Raw genomic sequence first — 25,168 nt, forward strand, 5'->3', positions numbered from 1 at the left:
GATAAATGAATTCAGTACAGTCACAGGATAGAAAATCAATGTGCAGAAATCTGTTGCACATCTACACGTTAATAATGAAACAGAAGAAAGAGACATTAAAAAATCAATCCCATGTACAATTATACCCCAATAATAAGATACTTAGAAATAAACTTATTCAAAGAGGTAAAAGACTTGTACTCTGAGAACTATGAAACATTGATGAAAGAAACTGAAGACAATGCAAAGAAATGGAAATACATTCCATGCTCATGGATTGGAAGAACAATTATTGTTAAAATGTCTATACTACCCAAAGCAATTTACAGATTGAATGCAGTCAAATACTATCAAAATACTGACAGCATTTTTCACAGAACTAGAAAAAACCATCTTGAAATTTATACAGAATGACAAGAAACCCAGAATAGCCAAAGTGATTTTGAAAAAGAAAAACAAAGCTGGAGGTATCACAATGCCAGGTTTCAAGTTATATTACAAAGCTATAGTAATCAAGAGAGTATGGTACTGGCACAAAAATAGACACATAGATCAATGGAACAGAATAGAGAATCTGGAAATAAACCTGCAATTATATGGTCAATTAATCTCTGACAAAACAGGAAAGAATATCCAATGGGAAAAAAGGAAGTCTCTTCAACAATTGGTGTTGGGAAAACTGGACAGCCACATGCAAAAGATGAAACTGGGTCACTTCCTTATGCCATACACAAAAATAAATTCAAAATGGATTGAAGACCCAAATGTAAATCCTGGAAACATAAAAATCCTAGAATAAAGCTTAGACAGTAATTTCTCTGACATTGGCCATGAGCAACACTTTTCTAATATGTTTCCTGAGCAAGGGAAATAAAAACAAAAATAAATGATTGGAACTACATCAAAACAAAAAAGAATCTGCACAGCAAAATAACATCAAAAAAACCCAAAAATCAACCTATTGAATGGGAGGAGATATTTGCAAATGATATTTCTTATACAGGGTTAGTATCCAAAATAGATAAAGAACTTACACAATTCAACAACCCCCAAAAAGAATAATCCGATTAAAATGGGCAGAAGACATGAACAGACATTTCTCCAAAGAAGACATGCAAATGGCCAAGACACATGAGAAAAGCTCAACATCACTGTTCATCAGGGAAATACAAGTCAAAACTACAATGAGACTATCACCTCATACCTGTCAGAATGGCTAAAATGAGAAGCACAAGAAACAAGCATCAGGGAGGATATGGAACAAAAGGAACCCTCTTACACCATTGGTGGGAATGAAAACTGGTGCAGCTACTGTGGAAAAAAGTATGGAGGTTCCTCAAGAAGTTAAAAATAGAACTACCCTATGATCCAGTAATCACATTACTGTGTATTTACCCCCAAAATTACAAATTCCAATAATGGAATATTATTCACTCATAAAAGAGAATGAAATCTTGCCATTTGCAATGACATGGATGGAGCTAGAGTATAATGCTAAGCAAGATAAGTAAATTAGAGAAAGACAAATACCATACCATTTTCACTCATATGTGGGATTTAAGAAACAAAACAAATGAGCAAAGAAGAGAGAGAGAGAGAGAGAGAGAGAGAGGCAAACCAAGAAACAGGCTCTTAACTATAGAGAACTAATAGTCACCGGGGCAGGGGGAGGTTGGTGGGAGGATGGGTGAAACAGGTGATAGGGATTAAGGAGTGCACTTGGTTAATGAATGAGCACTAGGTGATGCATAGAATTGTTGAATCACAATATTGTACACCTGAAACTAATATAACACTGTAGGTTAAGCATACTTAAATTAAATCAAGTTTAAAAATGTGTGTAAGGGACGCCTAGGTGGCTCAGCAGTTGAGTGTCTGCCTTTGACTGAGGGCATGATCCCAGGGTTCTGGGATCGAGTCCCACATCAGGCTTCCTGCATGGAGCCTGCTTCTCCCTCTGCCTAAGTCCCTGCCTCTCTCTCTGTGTCTTTCATGAATAAATAAATAAAATATTTTAAAAATAAAAGTATGTGTTAATCAACTGTTTGTTATTGATAAGAGCCAGCACAGCAGGCTATTAAAAGCTAAGTTTGGGGGGAGTCAAAAGTTAAGTTAGAAGTGGATTTTTGACCGTACAAGGTTGATACCCCTAACCCTATGTTGCTCAAGGGTCAACTGTACTTAAAAAGAATAGGAATAAAGGACATGAGTGACATTCTTCAGGAAATGTCGGCTTACTACTTAATGTAAAAAATGAGGCCTTACTCCCATTTCACTATGCCACTCTTGTCTCACATAATGCTCCTACCTTTCCCCCTTTCCCTTGTTCTGTGTATCTCTCTGCTATTTGGGCAGTGCCACTCCTTCCTGATGAAGCGCTGTTGGCTTGAGTCCCAATCCCAACTCCAATCCTGAAGGAAAGAAGCACGTTTAAAAACCGGGCACACATAGAGTCCTTAACCACTACCTCTAGCCATAAAATTCTGCTGCCAGGACATTCTTCATCTAACAAGACATAGCCATGAGAATGATGCAATTTCTAATGTCTGGGGAATAGGTATTGGATACCAAATTATGAATTGGGTGTCTAATCAAGGCTAGAAACTTTAAATTTTATGTTTGAAAGTTCAGCAAAAAAGGTTTGAGAGTTATCCAAATATTTACATCTTGTAGTTTTTTGCTTTCTGTTTTTGTTTTGTGGTGGTGTATATTTTTTTCTAATTTTTGTTTTATTTGAGGAGCCAAACAATATACAACTTGTGTTCCCATAAGCACCGCATGTTTGTTTTTCCATGTGTTGGAAGGCACTCTATTGATAGGGTCTATTTCTAGATTTATCCTGGAATTCTGTAAACTAAATATTAAAATTCTTAATTCTCACCCTTTGCTTGACAAAAGAAATAAGTTCTCTAAGAGTATACTGACAAGTTACAGATAGCGTTTACCAAGTGAACTACATGGATATGAAATAACCAGTGTTATGGAGCCCAATTTAGATTAATTGAATTCTATTGTAATATGGCTTATTATAACATGGATTAAACATATTGCCAGTTTCTGAATCCAAAAGCCTAAAACCAACAGGAAAATCTCATTCATTAGCCTGTAAGGAGTGAGTTGGCCCTGGGATCCACTGCATGGATTAGAAAGTGATGTTAATCTCTGGAAAATTTACCTTATATGATAGGATTATAGTTATAAATTAGAAACATTTACATAAAGTCAATGAGGCCTGTATGAAGTAACTCCAAAATTGAAATGAATGGGGTTTTTCATGAGAATTACCAAAATGGGCCATTGTGAAATAAAAAGCCCAGTGTTACTGTAACAGTCAGACCACCATAGGAGAAAATGTGTCCAGTGGCCTACAGACCACCCTGAGATTTTTTTTTCCTTTCTTCATTCTATAACAGATGAGTAAGTTTGGCTTCCCACCCTTACAAGTCTCCATAGTGTGAGAATTTTCCAGATCTTCCCCGTGAACAATATCTGATTGAGTTGCTATAGTGATGTGCAAGCATCATAAATTACCCAAAGCATATTGTCTCGATTCAATGGAATTGACCATATAGGTGTTTCATTTGATAATTGAAATGAGACACATTCCCAAAATTATAAAATATTTCTGTATTGACTTGTTTTTCAAAATTAAACAAAATCCAAAAGATCCAAAGGAAATAACAGTGAAGAGGTCTTTCTCTCACCTATTCCACAGCCCACCAGTGTCCCTTCTCTAGAACCAGCTCATATTAGCAGTTTATCGTCACTGCCTCCAGAGATCATCTATATAAGTTAGTTTCTGGATTCAGTAATCACATTGCCCCCATTTTTACATAAAGTGGAGTGCACTATACAGTTTTGCCTCTTGGTTTTTTTTTTCCACACCAAAATGACAAAGATATAATTTTTTCATGGATTCTTTTCTCTAACAAAATGTTGTACATCTTTAAAACAGTACATAAAATGCCCTACATTCTTGCCTTTTTAAAGCCTGTGTATTACCTCTTTATTTAGAATTTCCACTATTTTGCTGTTACAAATACTTATTGTCACTTTCTAATATTTTAATACATAGTTGGGCCAGTTCCTCCTTCTACTGTTCTCCCCGCCCCCCAAAAAAACGTTCATGACAGTTCTTGTTTATTTTAACGTATAAAATTTAAAATCAGCTTCTTCATTTCTTGCTGTCTTCACACCTCAAAATATTCTGTTGATTATTTGGATTTCATTAAATTTAAAGATTCATTTAGGGTGGACTGATATTGCTGATCATACACCTTTTTATTTTTCATGTGTCTCTCAGTTATCTTCATATAGATCTCACATATTATTTATTTTTATTTATTTTTAGTTTTTGAAAGATTTTACTTATTTATTCATGAGAGACACAGAGAGAGAGGCAGAGACACAGGCACAGGGAGAAGCAGGCTCCCTGCGGGGAGCAGACGTGGGACTCGATCCTGGGTCTCCAGGATCAGGCCCTGGGCTGAAGGCCGTACTAAACTGCTGAGCCACCCCAGGCTGCCCTCATGTATTATTTATTAAATTCATTCCATGCTATACACCCTTTTTGGTCGCTATTTAAGTGGGAGATTTTCCCAGTTATATCTTCCAACTGAACATCGTTTGTATACATTAAATATTATTTTAAAATACATACATAATAACATACAATGTGATACACATATGATCGTCCCAGTACTCCAGAAATAAACCCCACTTCTTTGTGGTCATTCTTGTGTTTGCTAGTATTTTACTCTTTATTTTTGTAGTACTACTTATAAATATGTTGGTCTATTTTTCAAATAATTTTTAACGGGGTTAAGCTCGCCAGCTATTGGCGGGAGATGTATGTTGGGGAGAGGATTGGGCTGTGTTTCAAGCTAGCAAATATTTCATGATGAAGTAATATGGAGAGGATGACTTATTCTTGCACTTAGTACTCCAATTCAGAGTAATTTTCTCCCCCTTGTTGTATTGGTAGACATCTTACTACAAATCTGACTTGTCTGCCTCATTGGTCATTTAGGTCTTCTCCTTGCTTTTAAAAAAAATAAACCTGGGGCAGCCCGGGTGGCTCAGCGGTTTAGCGCCACCTTCAGCCCAGGGCCTGATCCTGGAGACCCGGGATCGAGTCCCACGTGGGGCTCCCTGCATGGAGCCTGCTTCTCCCTTTGCCTGTGTCTCTGCCTTTCTCTCTCTGTGTCTCTCATGAATAAATAAATAAAATCTTTAAAAATAAATAAAATAAAATAAAATAAAATAAAATAAAAAATAAAATAAATAAAATAAAATAAAATAAAATAAAATAAAATAAAATAAAATAAATAAACCTTATATAGGGAAGCTTCTTATACCAACTGGTCTACCAAGGTCCATTTGGCAAACAGCATTCTGAGGTGGCACCTAAGACCTCATCTTGGAGAAGACTTTCCTGGCTTTTTCTGAGATCTGCCTCCATGAGCATCCCTTCTCTGCCTCCTTCCATACCCACACATTTGGAAGATCTTCCATGTAATTTGTGGTTTGGGTTTTCAATACCTCTAATTTTAATCAAAGATGAAGTTTGTGTTTTTGCTCCTTATTGCTTTGGGATGATTTCTGAGAAGAGAAAGGGTAAATATTCCCTTTATCACACCATTTTAAGACTTAAAACTCTTCCTATTGCTTTTGATTATATAATACACAAGATGCATTTCGTGGAAAACAAAAATTAAAAAATAACAGCCTCTCAAAGTCTGAGTTCGCTGATTGGCTGGGAAGTGAAAGTGATCATGACAGATGGATGTAACACGAGGAAGGAAGGATTGCATAGGATTCCAGGGTTGCAAGGAAGGGTTGTGTAGGATTCCAGAGCATGGTCCTGACAATTTCTTTTCTTCCCTAGTCCTCATACCTAGCATCTAGTCACTCTTTTCTTACCATAGTTTGTTTTGTTTTGATTTTTCTTGCCTTTCTGGACTTTAGTTGAATGGATAGTTTAATTCCCTCTTTGTTTTTAGTTATTTCCATTATTTTAAAGAATACCCTAAATTTTTCATTTATATTTAATTTCATATTTTTGACACAAAGTATAAACATATTCAGTGTTTCTATCCTCTGCCTTTTTTTCATCATAGCACTTAAAGCTTACATAGCACGTACACACAGGGTGGCCACAGTTTGTATGGGATGGGTTAGTTTGTGGCATCTTCCTGGCATAAGAGTACCTCTCTGCACCCTCAAGGGTATTCTGATTTGGAAAAAAATTATGATCCAACTAAATTATCATAGCACTTGACATTATTTTTCATGATTTTGTTTTGTTTTGTTTTTTGGATCCTCACCTAAAATATAAGTTCCATGAAGATAGGAACTTTCACTGTTAGTCCATTACTCCCAAAGCCAACAACAGTTTCTGGCACATATTAGCCACTTATGAATATTTTCTGAGTAATATGAATGAGGAGACTAGGCACACTTGAATTATAGCCTTAATTTCTCCTATTTATCTTATTACTTAAAATTCTAGTCTCCTTTACAAACACTTTCGTTATAGTCACTGTTTACAATTTAGAGTTGATCTATTTCACTGATTTCTATACTTTTTGTCATTTCTTACATCCCAACTCTTAACTTTATCTTTTGTCCTCGCTAAAGTGTGCCCTCGAGCAGATCTTTCAGGAAGGTTTTCATATGTCTGAAAATATCTCCTCTTCCATATGAATGATACTTAAACTGGGTATAATGATCTTGATTTGTTATTTTCATTACAATATTTGAAGGCAGTATTACCCTTTGTTAATATTTATTGTTGCTGAAGACAAATCTGCTTCCAGTATAATTATCATTCCATTGTATGTGATGTGTATTTTTTTCTGGGGGCCTTGAAATTTTGTCTTTATGTGGCTGGAGATTCACTTTGATATTTCTAGGTGCAAATTTATCAGTATTTATCCTGCCTGGAATTTGTTACACATTTTCAAGCAGAGAATTCATGTCTTTCTTTGATTCTCTGAATTCTCAGCCATTCCTCAAGCCATCACCTGGCTGCTCATCACCACTTCCTTTCATTTCTCCTTATGGGATGCTTCTATGATTGGTTTCTCAGTCTATCTGGTTTCTAACTCCTCTTATACATTTAAAAATGTCTTTTCTCTCTGTGGTAGGTTCTCAGTGAATTCCTTGGTACTGTCTTCCAAATTACTAATGATCTCTTGAGTCCATCTAGAATTATTGGCTTACATATGTATTTCTATTTCAATGATTATATATTTCAAATTATTTGCAAGTGCTAAACATGGTTATTAACTCATGTAAATTTTACCCTATTGTTTGCACTTTTGAAAGTGAATTTGTTTTCACTTATTGAATTGATTTCTTCTTTCTTATTGACAATTTTCTTTAAGTGGTTTGGGAAGTGTATTTTCAGACTTGTCTTGAGGGGGTATTCATGCTCTTTCTCCCTTAGCTCTCTATATCTAGTCATTTTCTGTCATTTCCATCCATTCCCCATTCAGAACAAATTTTGGTGGGGGACACTTGTCTCCTGTGTAGCAGTGATAATTGGAGATATTGCAGGTGTAGACATGGGCCAAGTTAGCCGGCCCAGTTTGCTCTGTGTGGCTTTCTCCTGTTAGGACAGTTTGCTCCTGTTAGGAGTTTGCTCCTGTTATGACTTGCTGCTTTCTTTGCCATACTGTGTGGCATCCACCATAATTACTTTTTATTGACTCTCACTGATAGTTATTTATTGACTCTCACTCTAGTCCCACATCTCTGGTGGTAAGTCTAGTTTGGTTTCCCTCCATAAGTGGGGCTTGATTAGCTCACAGTACCCTATAGAGATTCTGCTCTCATTCACCTACACTCCCTCCTTCTCTTCCTTCCTCCTTCCCGGTTTACAACCCCTTCTCCTGTTCCATCAGTTGTCTAGTTCTACTAGTTGGTGGGAAAGGAGTATTAAAACCTCCAACTAGGATAATGGAGTTGTTTCTTCCCTAATTCTGTCAATTTTTACTTCATTTATTCTAAAGCTGTTATCAATGCATACATATTTATGACTACATCTATTTGTATCTTTCTAATTTGTGTTTTTGTAGGCAGCATAATGTTGTCTTTCAGAAAAAAATAAGAGTGATTATCTCTGCCATTTACACATAAAATAACTATTAATAAGATTGCATTTAAGGATATAATCTTACTGTTTGTCCTGTCCTTTCTAATTCTGTTGTCTCCAATCCTTTTTGTCCCCAAGTATTCAAGTATATTTTGAATTCCATTTCAATGTACCTGTCGGCTCTTTAGCTATACTTCTTTCCCTTACATTTTAGTGGCTGCACTAAAGGTTACACTATACATTCTGAGAGTGTATATCCTTACCTTTTCAGTCTATTTGGAACTGATTTTTTTTTTTAAGATTCCATTTATCTATTCGTGAGAGGCAGAGACAGGCAGAGGGGAGAAGCAGGCTCCCTGCAGGGAGCTGGATGTGGAGCTCCATCCCAGGACCCCAGGATCACGATCTGAGCCAAAGGGAGATGCTCAACCACTGAACCACTCTGGCATCCCTGGAATTAATATTTTACCAGTCCATGTGAAATACAGAAATTTTGCAATTTATTCCCTCATCCTTGACATCCTTTGAAATTGCCTTATGCACTATATTAAATACGTTATAAACTCTTCAACAAAATGTTATGTATTTTTTGCTTTAAGCCGTATTTAAAATAAAAGCAAAAGGACTAGTCTCATATTTTCCTAGGCATTTATTATTTCCAATGCTTGTTCCTTCTTAAAGATGCACATTTTCTTTTGGTATCATTTTCCCTCAACTTAAACTTATTTCAGTGTTCTTGTAGTACAGTTCTACTTGTAACAAATAGTAGGTTTTTTTTTTTTTTAAGATTTTATTTATTCATGAGAGTCAAGAGAGAGAGGGATCCCTCCAGAATTCTATTTCCCATGAAAACAGACTTCACCACTGAAGGTAAAGTAAAGATACTTGAATTTATAAGAAAACTACTGGGGATCCCTGGGTGGCTCAGCGGTTTAGTGCCTGCCTTCGGCCCAGGGCATGATCCTGGGATCGAGTCCCGCATCAGGCTCCCTGCATGGAGCCTGCTTCTCCCTCTGCCTGTGTCTCTGCCTCTCTCTCTCTCTCTGTGACTCTCATGAATAAATAAATAAAATCTTAAAAAAAAAAAAAGAATTCTGGTCGACAGGGCCTCTCCCCACCCCCTACTCCCAGGACTTTAAAGATGATGTCATCTGGCCAAAAAGACTGCCTGTTTGGGAGTTTTTAGCCGCTGAGTGCAGTACTATTACTGACGCTTTCTCTTAGGCCCTTGTCTTAAGGTTCCATCTTCTCTGTGCCCCAGAACCTACCTCCTTTGTTCACTATCCAGGGCCTCCGAGTGATTGCTTTTATAATTTGTTCAGAGGTTCCAGTTACTGTCTGGGGGAGGATTGGCATCTTAGAAGCTTACACAGTCATACCAGGAGTAGAACTCCAGAACCCATGTGTTTTGTTGGTTTTTTAAATCTCTTTTCTACACTGCTTCTCTAAAGCAGTTTTAAACAAAATGTTGAATAAGTCAATCCATTATATATTTTTTATTACATTTGTTATTTACAATGGTTGTATGTTTGAAGGGCAAAAGGATGGTGACCATGGAAAGTGTTTCTTTTTGACGTGTTGTTTACTTTGGCTTCTGCAATACTACCTTGTGGTTCTCTGCTTTTAATTCCCTGGTTAATCTTCCTGAGGTTCCTCTTATGACCTATTTCTGTTTTTCTTTTAAACACTGGTTTCAACCTCATCTCAGTGATTTTTTAAAAAAATTTGTTCTAGGTTTCCAAGACAATTTTAACAATCTACCTGATTTCAACTTATCACCCAAATATAGATGGCTCTTACCTGAAATTCTCCAGGATTAAACCTCCCTCATGAGTTCATCAATATTTTCCAGCTACTAGAAATATTACTGCATGTCCAGCACACATTATGGATTCTTCATTCCCTTTCAGATCTGAACTTTTCCCTTCTCTTCCTCTATTTATTTATTAAATCAATACATTTTTACTGAGTGCCACATAGTGCTTTTAATGTTACAGATTTAGTCCTAAAGGAAAAAAGTCTCTGTCTTTCTGGATTTAAACTTGAGTGGGTGACAGACTATATATGAATAACTATATAACTCCTTAATATCAGGTGTTCTGAAGAAAATGAAGCAGATTTAAGGAGATAAAGACTTGAGAGTTGCTTTTCTTGTTAGGCTTATCAGAGGTATCTCTGAGGCACTGACATTTTTGAAGAAACTGGACTGAAGCATCTCCTCCTATCACCTTTGTTGATGCACAAAGCTATATAGTTTGCCAAATAACCCAGTCAAGAAACCAGACTGTCATCTTAAGTTCAATATGCTTTCCTGTTTTTCACATATAAAGTTTTAAGAAGTTCTCATATATATTTTATCTCCTTAACATATCTTTTCTTCAGCACCAAGTTTCTATCTCTACTACTTTTATCAAGTCCTATTTCTTCCTTTGAGTTGCAATAGTTTCTTTAAAGTTGTTCTGGCCTCTGGACTTATATTTCTCAACACTGGTACCAGAATAGTGCTTATTATATCAAAACCAGTTCATGTTACCACTTTCAAATAACTTATTAGTTCCACAATGTACTACATACTTTTTTCCTTTTTTTTTTTTCCATACAGTTTCTTCTTATTCTTGGTGTAGAACTAATTCTACTACAGGTGTGGCAGACTATTTTGCACCTGTTTTCCATGCTTTTTTTTCTCAGCTTGCTACCTCTCTCAGAAGTGCATCATCATCCCCTCCTTACCAACCATTAGGAAAACTTTTTTTTTTTTTCCATTAGGAAAACTTTTAAGACTGTGTTTCAAACAAGCTCTCAGGTGATGTCAATGCTGCTGATTCACTGCCCTACTATGAGTAGCAAGGGCATAGATAACTCTAAGATCCTCTTGACCCCAAGTTGTCATAAAATTCTACTATAAAATTTGTTTTACTATAAATGTTTTTCCTGTCTCTAGCAACATCTTTTGCCATTCTTTCTTGAATTTTATGCTCTGCTCCCTCCCTCTAATTTGAATTAGGTACAACTCCTAAAAGAAATGATGCTTTCTATGCCTTTGAGCACTATCTTTCCATTTGCAGATTTCTCTTCTCCTCCCTTCACTTGCCTAATACCCACTCATCCCTCTAGATTTAGCTTTTTGTGCTCTTGTTCATCATTTTTTAAAAGTAGACTCCACTACCAACATGGGGCTTGAACTTATGATCCTGAGATCAAGGGTCGCATGCTCTACCAACTGAGCCAGCCAGGCACCTCAGCTTTTTGTGCTCTCTGAATTAGACATTACAGTGAACATAATTGTTGCTTTATACTCTTCCCCTCCTCCCAGCTTGCTGAAGATCTTTGAGACATTAATAGCACCATGCCTTCTTGACACAGTAGATAAGCCAATGTACAGCTGATAAAAGAGTTTATATTGAAAAATGATCAGACCTACATACAAAGCTTACCTTATGAAGTAAGAAAACTCTTTTCATGCTTCTCCATTAGCAGAGTGCTTAGTTTTCTTCTATTTCCTCTTCTATGTACATCACATCTGCACCATAATTTTCCCCTTTTTCCCCAATAGCCCTTCACCACTTAATCTATATCCAATGAATTTTTGCATCTAACTTTTAACTTTTGGAAAAAGGATTTCTCAAATATTAATATATTTCTGCTCATAAGTGGGAAGTACTTCTTCCTTAAGATTGAATAAGAAGCATTTCAATTTTTTTCAAATACTCAACTACTAACAACTGTTATACTTGAAATAAGAACTTAAAAAAAAACTTCAAAGAGTCTAACTTATTTTCCTCCAGTGTTAAATATGGTGACTACATTTTGCAAGTATCCTTAGGCAATACACACACAACAGGCACAGAACTCTAATTTTATTATTCATTTTATTTTCATATAAATTAACATCCTAGAAAAATCGAAATAGAAACACTAAATACAGTATTGCACATAGCGATCTTTGTTAAATGCCCTATTATTTCAGTGAAGAATGGTAATATACACATTGGAGGGACTGAAGGAGACAGGAAGACTACAAAACAAACAAAATCCACTACTCTTTCTTTGCACTTAAACTACAAACTAAAAGGTAAGAGACCATATTTCACATAAATGCAAACAGAGTTATGATTCAGAACATTTTCTTTAAGTTCCTTTCCATAATTGGTTTCCAATAGCAAGAAATTCTCCCCTTTTATCAATGACCATAAGTGCCAACAAATATCATTAAAAAGAATCTTACGGAACCCCATCTATTAATATTAGACAAAACCATCACAATGCATCATGAGATGACTTTAACATACTCTCACAAAGAGTGGGAGATTTACTTTTTTACCCCTCAACGTGAAATAAAATAAAGTCCTTTCCTATGCTCCTTCAGATAACAAATCATTACATACTCATTTTACAGCTTTTAGTCACCTGCTATAACATATAAAGATAATCCAATCATGTAAAAATAGTCAGGCAGGTATGTTTAATTAACAGATGCCAATCCATCCAAAAAGTTACTTTTTTCCCTTTTTTGGCCAACAATTAGTTATGTTTGGCAATTTTATGAGCATCATTTATTTCAATTCCTTCAAAATATTGAGTCATGTTTTATTTGTGAAGGCCAATAGTAAAGTTAGAGAGGCACACCTTTAGTTTAACTTACTTTAGCTGAAGATAAGCTTTATGTAGAGTCTCAAAGAACACAGGGCTGATAAAAGCCCTCATTAAACTTAAAACTCTAATTCCTGCCTATATTAGATGATTTATAGGAATGGGTTTTCCTTTTGCTATATTTCTTCTATTCATTATCTGACTTGAGTAAAAAATGATAATCTTCTTTCACAAATATATAGTTATGGAGAGCAACCCAAGAGTTGGGAAAGCCTTGATCATGATATATAAATGGTACTTAAATTTTAAAATAGAAAATTTATATGTAGACATGAAACTGATACAAACAATTCACTAGAAATAACATTTTAACCATAAATCTAAATGCAGTGACATGGAGTACTGGTTGTCAGTAGAAAGTAAAGTGTTTTGCTGGGATAAGGAATATTCTCACAAAAGTAAATTTTAGGTTAACATTTAGCATGTTCAGCATTAATGCAAATATTGCCTCTTATACATGCTGTTTTGGTCTATCAATATAATACCATAAACTTTACAAAAAAGAAAAGGTGTCAAATTCTCCACTGGTCTACTGATTTTGCATTTTTATGAATGTACAGTAAAATTCAACAATCAGTGAACTGTCTAGAAAACACAAAGATTATGCAAGAGGTCAAGAGGAAAAATGAACAAAATGATGTAGTTTCCTTCCCGCCCTCAGGTCAGCTGAATTTTGTGGAAGTGGTTGCAGTGACTCATATTCATTCTGCTTTTCATTGTTCAGGTTTTCATGCTTATCTTTGCTTTCTGAAAATAAATGCACCAGATAAGAGTTATAGTTAGTAAGAAGAACTTTAAAAAATGTACGGAGTTTAGAATAGCCCAAACAAGATCTTTTCATTTGGATCAAATTCTCTGGGAAGAGGTTAAAGATCCACCAACCGGGCAGCCCTGGTAGCTCAGCGGTTTAGCGCCGACTTCAGCCCAGGGTGGGATCCTGGAGACCCGGGATCAAGTCCCATGTCGGGCTTCCTGCATGGAGCCTGCTTCTCCCTCTGCCTGTGTCTCTGCCTCTCTCTCTCTCTCTCTCTCTGTCTCTCATGCATAAATAAATAAAATCTTTTTTTTTTTTTTAAAAAAAAAAGATCCACCAACCCATAAAGGAAAAAGATATAAGTAAAATCTGTTTTATCTTTAACAATTTTCACCAGTCAAAGGTGGTCTGGGTGGCTCAATCAATTAAGTGTCTCCCTTTGGCACAGTCATGATTCCAGGGTCCTGGGATCAAACCCTACATCAGGCTCCCTGCTTCTTATCCTCTCTACTTGTGCTCTCTCTCTCTTAAATAAATAAATAAAATCTTAAAAAAAAAAAAAAAGATTTTTCACCAGCCAAATCACCAAATGTTTTTTAGAAAAAAAAAACAAAACAAAACAAAAAAACCTTTAAAAATTTAGCTTCTAACCAACATGAAAACATGGCAACTCATCTTTCTCATTCTCAATTCTATGCATAAATACAAAAATATGAAAATTGAACTGGCTGCTTCATTTCATGGTTAATGATTTAATTCTTTTCTATCCTTATAATGGCCTGATTGAGGTTAATTAATAATTATTCCTCCTCATTCAATGCATCCTAAGGTTGTACTTTAATCAAAAAGAAAATAAACTAAATCATAATATAATACTTACTATTAGAGAAGACTATGATGTAGAGAAACTAAAGGAAAAATATCTTTTAAATGAGGATATACTTCCTAACATTTAGGGTTCCTAAAACCCTAACATAAATAGGGTTTAATCACAGTTTACTCAAATTTCAATCTGGGTATTTTGATATCTTTACCATTTACACCACAATTAGACTAATCTGATTCAAAATGTTCCTCTTTTAAAGCCCAACCCAACTTTTAAAACAGCATCATTTACTTATTCTTGTGGTATCGTGATAAACTCTCAAAACATTCAAAACAATATTGACAGTGTCACAAGGGAAAACTCATTATTTTTACCAAGCCTTGGCTTCTAGGGTGCACGATATGGCATTTTAAAGAAGTGGGCAAGGAGGAATCTTAGATTAGTTTGTTAAACTCAGTCTACTGGCTGACAGCTGTCAAACAGCCAATTCTCTAGAGCCACTGATGGGTTCAAGCCAGGTCTGAGCTCCCTGGTCTGAGCAAAGGACAATACCACACTTGGCATTTTCCATCATGTTTTAGATCCCATTGGTGCTAACCCAATAACAGCCACTCTGGATTCAAATGCAGCCCTGTGCTGGTGATGCTTATGTAATGGAGAAAGTGAGAAACTGCCCCCCAACCCCTGCCAACACACACATATCCAGGTATCGCATTCCCTTAGTAGATTTGTCTTTATTCTTAAGCTTCAGGTACTAGATACTGAGATTCTCCTAGCCTTTTAGGCCTGATTAAAGGCATAAAGAAAAGGAGATCCTTCAGTCAGAGCATTTCATTCACACTTAGGAGAAAAACAATTAAAACATTATTATGTGAGTTTGTATATATTGTGAAGACAGTGTTTAAAAGTCAAAGCAAATCACAAGTTAAAAAGAGAAGAGTTAAATACTTACAATTCCAGAGTCATGTCTTGGTTTTATTTTATAAAGTGATTTTCCCTTTTTCTGTCTACACACCTCTTCGGCTTCTTTTACCCTGGGTGGAGAGAAGACACATGTATTTAAACAAAGACCTATACAGATCACTGCAAGCCACCTTATGGTAGGTGAGCAAGTTATCAACTCATTCAGAATTTGAATTATTGGAGAAAATAATAACGTATACACAGGAACATTATTAACATGTAATTCAAAAACACTGAATATTAGAGCTAGAGACTAACTCATTCAGGGGTTCTCACCTTGGAATCAAAGGATGTCAAAAAGAATGTTATACAAACACATTAAAAAATTTAATTATCTACATTTCATCTTATATTAAAGGAGTCTCATGTATATTAAAGGAAATAGCGCTCATTTTCAGGTGAGGGTACTGAGAGTGGCTCCATTAAACAGGATCGGCAACCATTACATAAATCTGAAACATTAAAATAATTAAACAGTATTATCGAAAAACTCATATGCTTATTTAAAATTATTTCAGATTCACTTTCCACATCATACTTACCCATGCATAAAAGTCATCAGCAGTAAATCCCTAGGCAGGTTTTAAAAAATTGAGCTTCATTAAGCAACAACCAATCATTTATTTGAAAACAGAAAATAGAGTGTGTGCAATAATAATGTTTTGACATTTCTTTTTAAAAACACATCCCAAAGAAAACAGCATTGAATTTACCAGAGGAACAGTTAAGAGGTGTTATTTGGAGGTAAGTTCTCCATTACATTCTAGATCTGCTATTTGATTTTGGGTAATGTCCTGATACCACCAACTCTTGTATTCCCTGAAATACTAAAAGGGCTTAATAATATATAAAGGCACTATTATTATTACTACACAGAATTGTTGCAAAGATCACAAAATTTTTATTTAAAAAGTAATTTATAATTTGTAAAATGCTATAAAGTATATGTGATTGTTTTAATTAAACAAATGGTAAGGAATCTGTAAACTAGGATTATATTAGTAAAAAGGGGTGCCATAAAAAGGAAAATAACCTGCCAGGTTAATTTATTTATTATTACAATTTCCCTTGGGAATTAAAAATGGAGTATTCCTAGAGAAACTAAAAAGGCCATGACTTATCTTAATAAAAGACTTTTTATATAGATCTTGAAGCTTATTTCCTGAAAGAAATGAACTATAAATATATTTTTTTAAGCCCTATGGTCAAGAATTCCTCTGCCCTACAACTGAATGAATCCTGTTTTGAAACAGTGGAATGAAGCAAATGATCCAGCACAGCAGCTATAAGACTGATACTAGAGTTTACATTAAAACATAACAAATGAAAGTAATTCCTTCTGGACATAAAATGCCTGCTGAGTTGATATTGTTAGTAATTCCAGAAAATGATGACAATTTAGAAGACACTTCATTGTTACTACTTTTATTACTTTCTACCCAAGCCATAAATTGCCTTTAATCCTTCCTCCAAACATTTGAAGACAAAGACATTTTCTTTACAACAAACAAAGGATTGCAGAGTTACCATCTTCCTCTGGAATAGCTACCAGTAAATTTAAGTTGAAATATTTGGACAGGGAATTAAAAAACCTTTTTTTTAAGCACTTAGCCAAAATCCAGTAGATCCCCTCTTAACTTTACTTGGAACTCTAAAGTATTTTATAACATTTATTTAAAAAAATATACTTTACAAGTATTTAGATCACCAAAGCATCTTAATTTTCTCACCATCATATTTATTTTGTTTTTAAAACACATTTTTTCTAAGGATCACAGGGAGACAAATCTAATACAAACAGATTTAATTTTTTACGCAAAAAGAAATTCAGCCATTCCTTACAGTAGAGATGACAAAAGCAAAAGAGAATGTGCGTCAAGGAACCCTCACAAGATCTAGCTTACTCCTTCGATCATTTATGGAGCAGTAACTCCAGGTCAGGCACTGGGCTCGGCTGTTTTATAAGGACAATTACATTCAATGTCTAATAAGAGAGCTACACACACAAGCAAGTAAATATGAAATGTGCATTAAGCACCACCTAGGTTTGGAGAGGTCCAGCTGTGTCCCAGGAGGGTAGAGGTTGTGAAAATCTTTCTGGAGCAGGTTGACAGCTGAGCCTTGCTTCAAAGAGAAATCTTAACTGCTCATACTTTCCTTGGAAGGGGAAATGGGACAGAGGATGAAGAATAATACAGGATGATACGTGCAAAGGCCAAGTAAGACAAGGAGTATAGCAGAACATACACACTTCTGGCCTGTGCTGCCATAGGATCTCCATTACCCTAGAGGCCAGTGCTAGAGAGCTGGCTGGCTTTATGCTCCGGGTTCTGATGCCCATGGCTGAGGTGAGTCAGTCACTGCATCCTAGGCACCTCAAGACAGGCACAAATAAATGATGTGAGGAGCTGAGAAACTAAGCGCCAGAACCTCAAGGAGCTGTTCTTTGGATTTGGAAGCACAAGCATGGAGCATGTGTTAAAATGCAATTTTCTGGATCTGTTTTACTCTGGTGCAGTCCCCGGTGGGGGGTGGGTTGGGGAGAGGGGTATGTTTCTAAGTAGTTCCTAACTAGAGGACATGATGAAGACAGCCTGTAGGCCACACTGCTTGCCCCAGCCCCGAGGTATTCCCCTGAAGCCTGGACTGGGCAGCTGCACTGAGCCCCGACCACTGTGTTTCCTCACCCCTCTCTCCTTCCAGTGCACACCGGGTCCCAGCCCACACCCTGAGATCTTGCTCACTTCAGCACTTTGTGCTAGTGCCCCTCCTAAGCTTCCCAGCAAATGTGGCTTCTTACAAATGCCAATTTTATTTCAACAAAACTCTGACAACAAGAAATTTTTTCCACACTTTAGGCAGGAAAAAAGAATGTGTCCCTGGAGGTGAGATACGCTGCCAGAGTTGGCAGAAATAAGAAGCATAACGAGGGAGAAGCCGGGAAGGAGGGGGCCGAGGCAGCTGTCCATATGAGTGTCTCCTGCTCGCTCTCCATCTGGGCGAGCGTGGCGGGCTCGTCAGCTGGCTCGTCCAAGTTAGGCCTATTGAGTAACTACTTGTACATGTTCCATCCTCCTTCCCTCCTGCCTCACCCCTCATTCAATCACACTGAAAATTTCTTAAACTGAGTAGGAAAAAGATGTATATCTCATAACTAGACATCACTAGGCCTTAAGTGAAAAAGCATGGTGGTGATAACATTTCAAACAAGAAGTAAAAATGGCCACCACGTCCTGCTTGGAAAGGAGGTGGGGAGTAAAAAGACGAATGATACTTTATAAAGAGAGAAAGGAGAGAGAGGAAACAAAGGCTAGGTGGAAGAAGAAAGTCCTTGGCTTCCAAATGTCGTCGGCACTTGAGTTTAAACTCCATTTAGGGTGAGGGCTATGGATGGTATGCAGACAAAGCTCTAATGCTTGATTCATGAAGACATGTTCTTTTGAATCTGGCTGCCTTCACACAAAGGAGACTGCCAGGGCATTTATAAATCACGATTTCACCCTCTCAGAGAACTAAAAAGGGAAGTAAAAAATTTCAGATGACATCTTTGATAGGCTTACTTAACAGTTGCAACTTCCAATCAGCAATCTAGATTACAGAAAGAAAACATGAGCAAAAAACAAACCATATGATAATGAAAATTCTTCATTCATCATTTTTAGTGGTCTTGGAAAAACAACAACACAAAAAAGCAGGGATTAGAAAACAAGAAATACAGCATTACCAAAAAAATAAAATAAAATAAAATAAAAGGAAATATAGCATTACCTTTTAGAAGAGAAGGAAAAGGATACTGAGCAGTATATAATGGCTATAAAATTTGATGTTTATGTTAATATTTCACCGTCATAGCTTCTATTGACTACAGAACTTCCAAAACAAAACTATGCTGAATAAATATCAAACATGTGTACTTATCCCTTACATGGAAGACCAAATGTAATCAGAAAACGAGGCATTCTTTATTTTTAAGGGAGAATTTAATTATAGGAAATAACCAGAAGACATATATGGAATCAGGTTCGGCAAACAGAGTAGGAGACTAATTTGAACAAAACAATTTTTGTCACAAGAAAGGTTTCATTCAGACAACAATTGGGAAGAGTGACAGGAATCACTGCGTGATTCCCAGAAAATAGAAACTTGGTCCACTTAAGGGCCAACTCTGTATAACCAATTTTGAATAAAGTTTTTCTGAAAAAAATAAAACTTTTCTCTTTAATAACTAGAACAATTTACCTCATACCTGATGGCCCATGCTTGTCCCAGCCTTCGTCACTGCTGTAATGTGCTGATACAGGGCTATGCTCACGGCCTCCTAAGATACATACATACATCGTGGCTTGCCCCTGCATGGATTTAACACTGACTTGGCTTTGCTTTGTGTCCACTTGTTAAGGTTTGTGTTTCTGGCTAACACAGCAAGTTGTGCTCTCATCTTGCTGGTGCCAGTATGCCTGCCTTGAGTAGAGACTTTATCTTCTTCTAATAACTTCTATCTTCTCTAGACAGGAAAACCAGATAACAGAGCTAATTTAAATAGGCTTCAAATTAGAGCAGTAAGACTGAGTTCAATTCTAGCTAAACGAATAGAGTTCCTGGACCTGGAGGCAGTACTTCCAGCTGCCACAGGGGCTTCTCCCTTACGCCGCATACCTCCCACATACTTCAGAGTTCCCAACTGTGTCTGGAAGGCTGGGGAGGCCAGAATTCTGACTTACAGATAGGCAGGGCTTTACTGCTCTAAATGTCTAGGAGTATAAGATTTTAGGACCATGTCACCATATTGTACCACCCAACCTGCTTACTCAGTGGGTTGTCCACAAAGATGGAAAGTAATGCTGGAATCAAGGTAAAATCTGAAATTCAAGCTTATCAAGGTAAAGAAGTGTGACATCATTAATTGGTAATGACAGATTTTGTGATGCATCAGAGAACCACCTACAGGATAGGGAGGGAAGCATTTGGTGAGGAACAGGACTCTGAGATTATCCCTCAGTTGAAACTGTTTTCTCAGTCCAGGGCAAACCGACTGAGAAAAACAAAACATCTTTAAGTACTAAAGCTTAAATTTAAGCTTACTTAAAAAACTTTACATTAAATTTATTTTCTAAAAAAATAAAGTTGTAAATATAACGTAAAAAAGAAAAATACATATTAATACATCCATAGGATTCTTTTATTCCTTCTATGCAAATACCCTAAGTTGTAACATCTTCATTTGCTTTTAAAGAATTATGAACTCAGAAGTTATGAAGCATAGAAAATTTGCCCAGGACAATGAAAATGTTTTTAAAGTCTATATTAGAGACAAGGCAGAGGTAGATGGTAGAATGAAAAAAAATACTTTTTAATTACAGAATTTCCTGAAACTAATTTGCATTCCAATTATTATTTTTATTTGGGTATTTTTAAAAACAAATGAAAAGTTTCTCAAATTTTGTCCTTAATATAACCGGACACATTTGACCTAAGGGTTATTCTAAACAGAGAGAGTGGTTTCTTATTTCTCTCCTAATAAAGATGTATTTTTTTCTGCACGTTTCCCCCCATCCCCAGACCCATTTATTGTCAGGCAAACATATACAAAAAGTTCAGTGTGATTAAGTTTAAAGACAGTTTGTGAGATGAATAAGGGAGATACACTCTGGCAGAGAAACAGAGAAAAGAAACCAGACATCCCTGAGGCCTGCAGGCAGAATAATTTTTATCTACCTTCTAGAGCAAAAGCCAGGCTGGCCACAATCTTATCAAGAAAACAGATACGCTCTCATCATTCAATCGAAGGAGAAAGGGAGTCACTTTTCTGCCACTAAACATTAATAATTTGGTCTAAATAAGTATCTGTGGCAGACGGATTCATTTCCTGCTGGCTCCAATGAGACTTGCTGGGAGTAGCCTGATTCCTTACTGGAGCCTACAGCCTGCAAGAGATTTAAGCACAGCCTGGCGCTGGGATGTCACATGTTGGAGGTCTTGATACACAGATTAATAAGCTAAGAGTAGACATAATTATCATTATTACCAATTCACAATGTACTTCACTGAAATACAACACCATCATGTCTGCCAACAAATTTACAATTTTTTTAAGAGAACGGGGGGAAAAGACACACATATATACACACAGAGAAGGCAGGCAGCCTTTAGACAAAGGCTGGTTAGGAGTGCCAGCTTTAAAGTTGTGGGTCTCTCTCCCTCCAGGTAAAAGACAGAAATAGGTATTAGATGCCTTCTGGAATTAAAGGTAGATCTGGGGGAGGTTACTCCTGTCTATCTTCTCTCCTGTATAACTAATGATCTAAAATACACACACAAAAGTACCACAAAGCCCCTGACAATATAATGGGAACAATCAACCAGAAATGCCACTTATCGTTATCCTCAAGTAAAAAGAACTTCAGTTTTCTCAGGCATATATGAATTTCTGAATGTTATTATTGACAATCTCAGACTTTTCAGAGAGAACATTATACTTGTTACCTCAAACAATTATGGAGAACAATCAGAATGAACACAAAATTGCCCTTGACTCAAGAAAACCAAGCTTTAAGAATACCTTTCAGTTTCTTTGATGTAACAAGAGAACAGCTCAGTATGAGCTGAAGAAGGGGTTGGCACAGATGCCTCACACATGGTACTGTACTCATATCACGGTAAGACATGGTGCATGCAGGCCACTTCTATCAATGACAGTAGCTGAATTTTGAGAAATATACATGGTGTAAAATCTAGGATTCCATGACAAAATACACGTTCTCTGTTTATGTTTTAAAAACTGCAAATATATACATAAAGCCAATAAGCAGAATGAGGTTCATCAGTGTTTCCTAGAGGTATATGTGAGTAAAAAGAGATGCACCATTTATTCAGAAGAAAACATATTCAACCAATCAAATCGATCCCTATGGTCTAAATCTCTTTGGTGACTGTCTAAGATTCTAAAAATGTAGAACATGGATGAGCTACCTCAGAAAAAAAACTTTCCTATAGTTTTGGAATGGTAATAGATAACAAAAGATGGCCATCGATGTCTGCCACTATGCTCTCATTTCAAAGCAAACAAAACACCCCTCTCCCCAACAAACACAAATCGTCATTCATATTAGCCCTTCTGTGGAATAAAAGTTGTCAATCCTTTCCTAACTGGCAAGCCCACTAGCACTTTCTAGTTCTTACCTCCTCCACCACGATAATCACTCTGAAGTGGTTAACTAGTCCCTAATTTTAAAATTCTCTTATTCTTTGTCCTTGAAGACTTTCTGAGTTTTCCAAGTATTTTTTTGGACATGCTTCCTCAATCTCTTTTGGTGCTTATTTGTTAAACTTCTCTCCCTTACCCAGGGTCTAATCTTGACTCTGTGGTATCTATAGGCAATCTCTACTTTATAATTCCAACTGTAATGAAGACTTTCAGATCCATACCTCTAGTTCTGATCTTTCCCCTGAGCTCCAGATACCAGTGGACATTTTTCTTTCCTCCCTTACCTGGTCCTCCTTGGTTAAGAATATAACCATCCATAACCATTCATCCTCTGAATCCTTTCTCTCCCTCCTCACCAGCCCTCCATATATATGCAAATGGTTAACAAGTTCTGTTACTAATGATTCCTTAGTAATGATTTTTAAATCTGTCCCAAGCTAAATTCCACTGTACCTGATTGTTTTTCAAGCTTCTCCTTATGTCTAGACCACTGCTTGAATGGCATTCACACTGGTCTAATCCATCCTTTACAAATGTCCAAAACATGGGAATCATCTGAGCCACTTATTCATTTGCCAAGAAAATAGTTTAAGTTTCTTAGTAATGGTATTCAAGGCCATTTGCAACTAACCTAATTTCTCCTTAGTCTCTACAATGTTCCTTTGGTTCCAACCATGCAGAAACACTCCCCACTCCAATGGGAGGTCTTTGCTAAAACTGTTCCTCTGGGTCTACCCATTTTTTTCTCCTCCTTCCATGGCTCCTTCAAGTTAAGCTCAAAAAAGTCTTCCTATAGAAAGTATATCTGACCGTCTAGGAAGGCTTATTTTAAAGACTTACAGCTATTCATATATCTGTCTTTTGCTTTGCTGAATAGTAAGTCCTGTAGATTAGGGATCATGTACATTCATTTTTACATTCCCATGGATAATAATAAAGCTGATACAGGTAAGTATTCACTAGATGTTTGAAAAGTAACTGACTAAATGAATAAATGATGATGAACAGGGAAATTAAAAGTAAGCTAAAAAAAATCACAGGGATAAATTTTGACAAATAACTAGGACTTTGATTTAAATCTCTTGTTTCTGCCTTCCTCTTCCAGTGAACTCCGCAGCAATGAGTCTGGATGTCCAATTCACATTTTGAGTAAGCTATGCAGAGTTCTATTTGACCTGACCTTTGAGTTTACTGATTTACTATTATAATTCCATCCATAAATAACAGTGTAGTTAAACGAATGTACATAAAATTTATGAAAGAGTTTAGTATATCATATTCATTTTCTCCCATCTTAAAGAAAAACTAAGTTTATATACATTATATGAATCATTAGGAGCCTTTAAGGATTCCACATGAAATCATGTTACTAACTCTTATTAGCCCTTAGGTTAGTAGCAAAAGATAAATGACATAGATGTAATAAATCTTCTTTTCAACAAAACATTTAAAGAATCTCTAATGGGATGTCTGCAGACTAGAAAGAGAAATGATAGGGAGTTGGATACTTAGATGAATTTATGATGGTCAAATATACTAAAAAAAAGATAACAGGGTGTCATTACATATGATTATGTTCCTGTTTTACAAAGCAACCCATTGAAGAGGATCAAGCACAATTAACTAGTAAAATTTATACAGAGACTGTTTTAATAAACCGTCTTAGCAATCACAGATGTCCAAAAGTTGATGATTTTTTATTTGAAGAAAGTGAACATTTACAGTAAGCCAGTGGTGTACCAGACACAGTGTGTGAGTGAGTGAGTGGTTCATGTGTACCACTTCATCCAACCATCTGGCAACCAAGCATGAGAGATGCCATTATGCTCTTCTGAAAAGGAGGAGCCTGGGACTCAGTGAGGTTCTTGAGGTCACATGATAATGGAATGAATAACTTGGTCAACTTCAGAGTCTGCACTCTTTCCATATCATTCCCACTAGAAAGGGTACAAAATCATGGGCTTAATGTCTACCTATTAGTACTGTAAAAAAAATGGTATTCCCATAATGGGAAGTAAACTAGGGTAGATAATGTTCATTTTACTTCCTATTTTACTTCTCTTTCCTTTTAGAAAGCTTCCACAGAGTAAGTGTCTTAAAAGACACTATGATATAAGCTCCTTGAAGTCAAAGAATGCAATGTCTTTCCTTTTCATATCTCATGCCCAGCACAGCATCTGGCTCATCACAGTAACATCTAACACTTACTAAGGACTCCTTATATGCCTGGCACTAGGCTAAAAGGGTTTTACAGATGTTATCTCCTTTAAATAGAGGAGAATAATAATCCCATGGAGTAGATACTATTGTTTCCCAACTTCTACAATGAGGAAACTGAAACCTAAAATGGTCAAATTACTTGCTTGGGGCCATATACCAATTTGTGGCAGGGCTGTGGTTCAAATCCAGTCAAACTAAGAAAATCAACCTTCACAGTTTGGTTTTAACCACTGAACTTTGCCTTTTACTACCCAAATCCATAGGTAAGATGAAATACATAACTATTGATATCTTCTATTTATTTCTATGTATGTATTTATCATATACCTATATATTTCCACTTGCTATATTAATTTATATTTATCATTTATATATTTAGAAGCATTTGATGCTTAAAGACTGAATCTTTTACAACTCTGAACATATAAAGTGTTGCAGTTCAACGTGATTTTTGAGAAGAGAAACTATTGAGAA

The 25,168-nt window shown here is 36.2% G+C and overlaps 1 protein-coding gene across 3 annotated transcripts in view; it reads right to left on the bottom strand.

Annotated features, from left to right (window-relative positions):
• Nucleotides 1-11,927: 11,927 nt before the first annotated feature.
• Nucleotides 11,928-25,168, bottom strand: part of FMN2 (formin 2) — a 370,841-nt gene continuing 357,600 nt past the window's right edge. For all 3 annotated transcript variants that reach the window (XM_072830426.1, XM_072830427.1, XM_072830431.1), the window contains 2 exons: nucleotides 15,260-15,341; nucleotides 11,928-13,474 (listed from right to left, as the gene is read on the bottom strand). In XM_072830426.1, coding sequence (XP_072686527.1) covers nucleotides 13,448-13,474; nucleotides 15,260-15,341 — 109 coding nt within the window. In that variant the 3' untranslated portion in view covers nucleotides 11,928-13,447. The remainder of the gene's footprint in view (nucleotides 13,475-15,259; nucleotides 15,342-25,168) is intronic.

The sequence above is a fragment of the Canis lupus genome, chromosome 6 (genome assembly GCF_048164855.1).
Source record: "Canis lupus baileyi chromosome 6, mCanLup2.hap1, whole genome shotgun sequence".
In the NCBI taxonomy this organism is placed as follows: domain Eukaryota; kingdom Metazoa; phylum Chordata; class Mammalia; order Carnivora; family Canidae; genus Canis; species Canis lupus.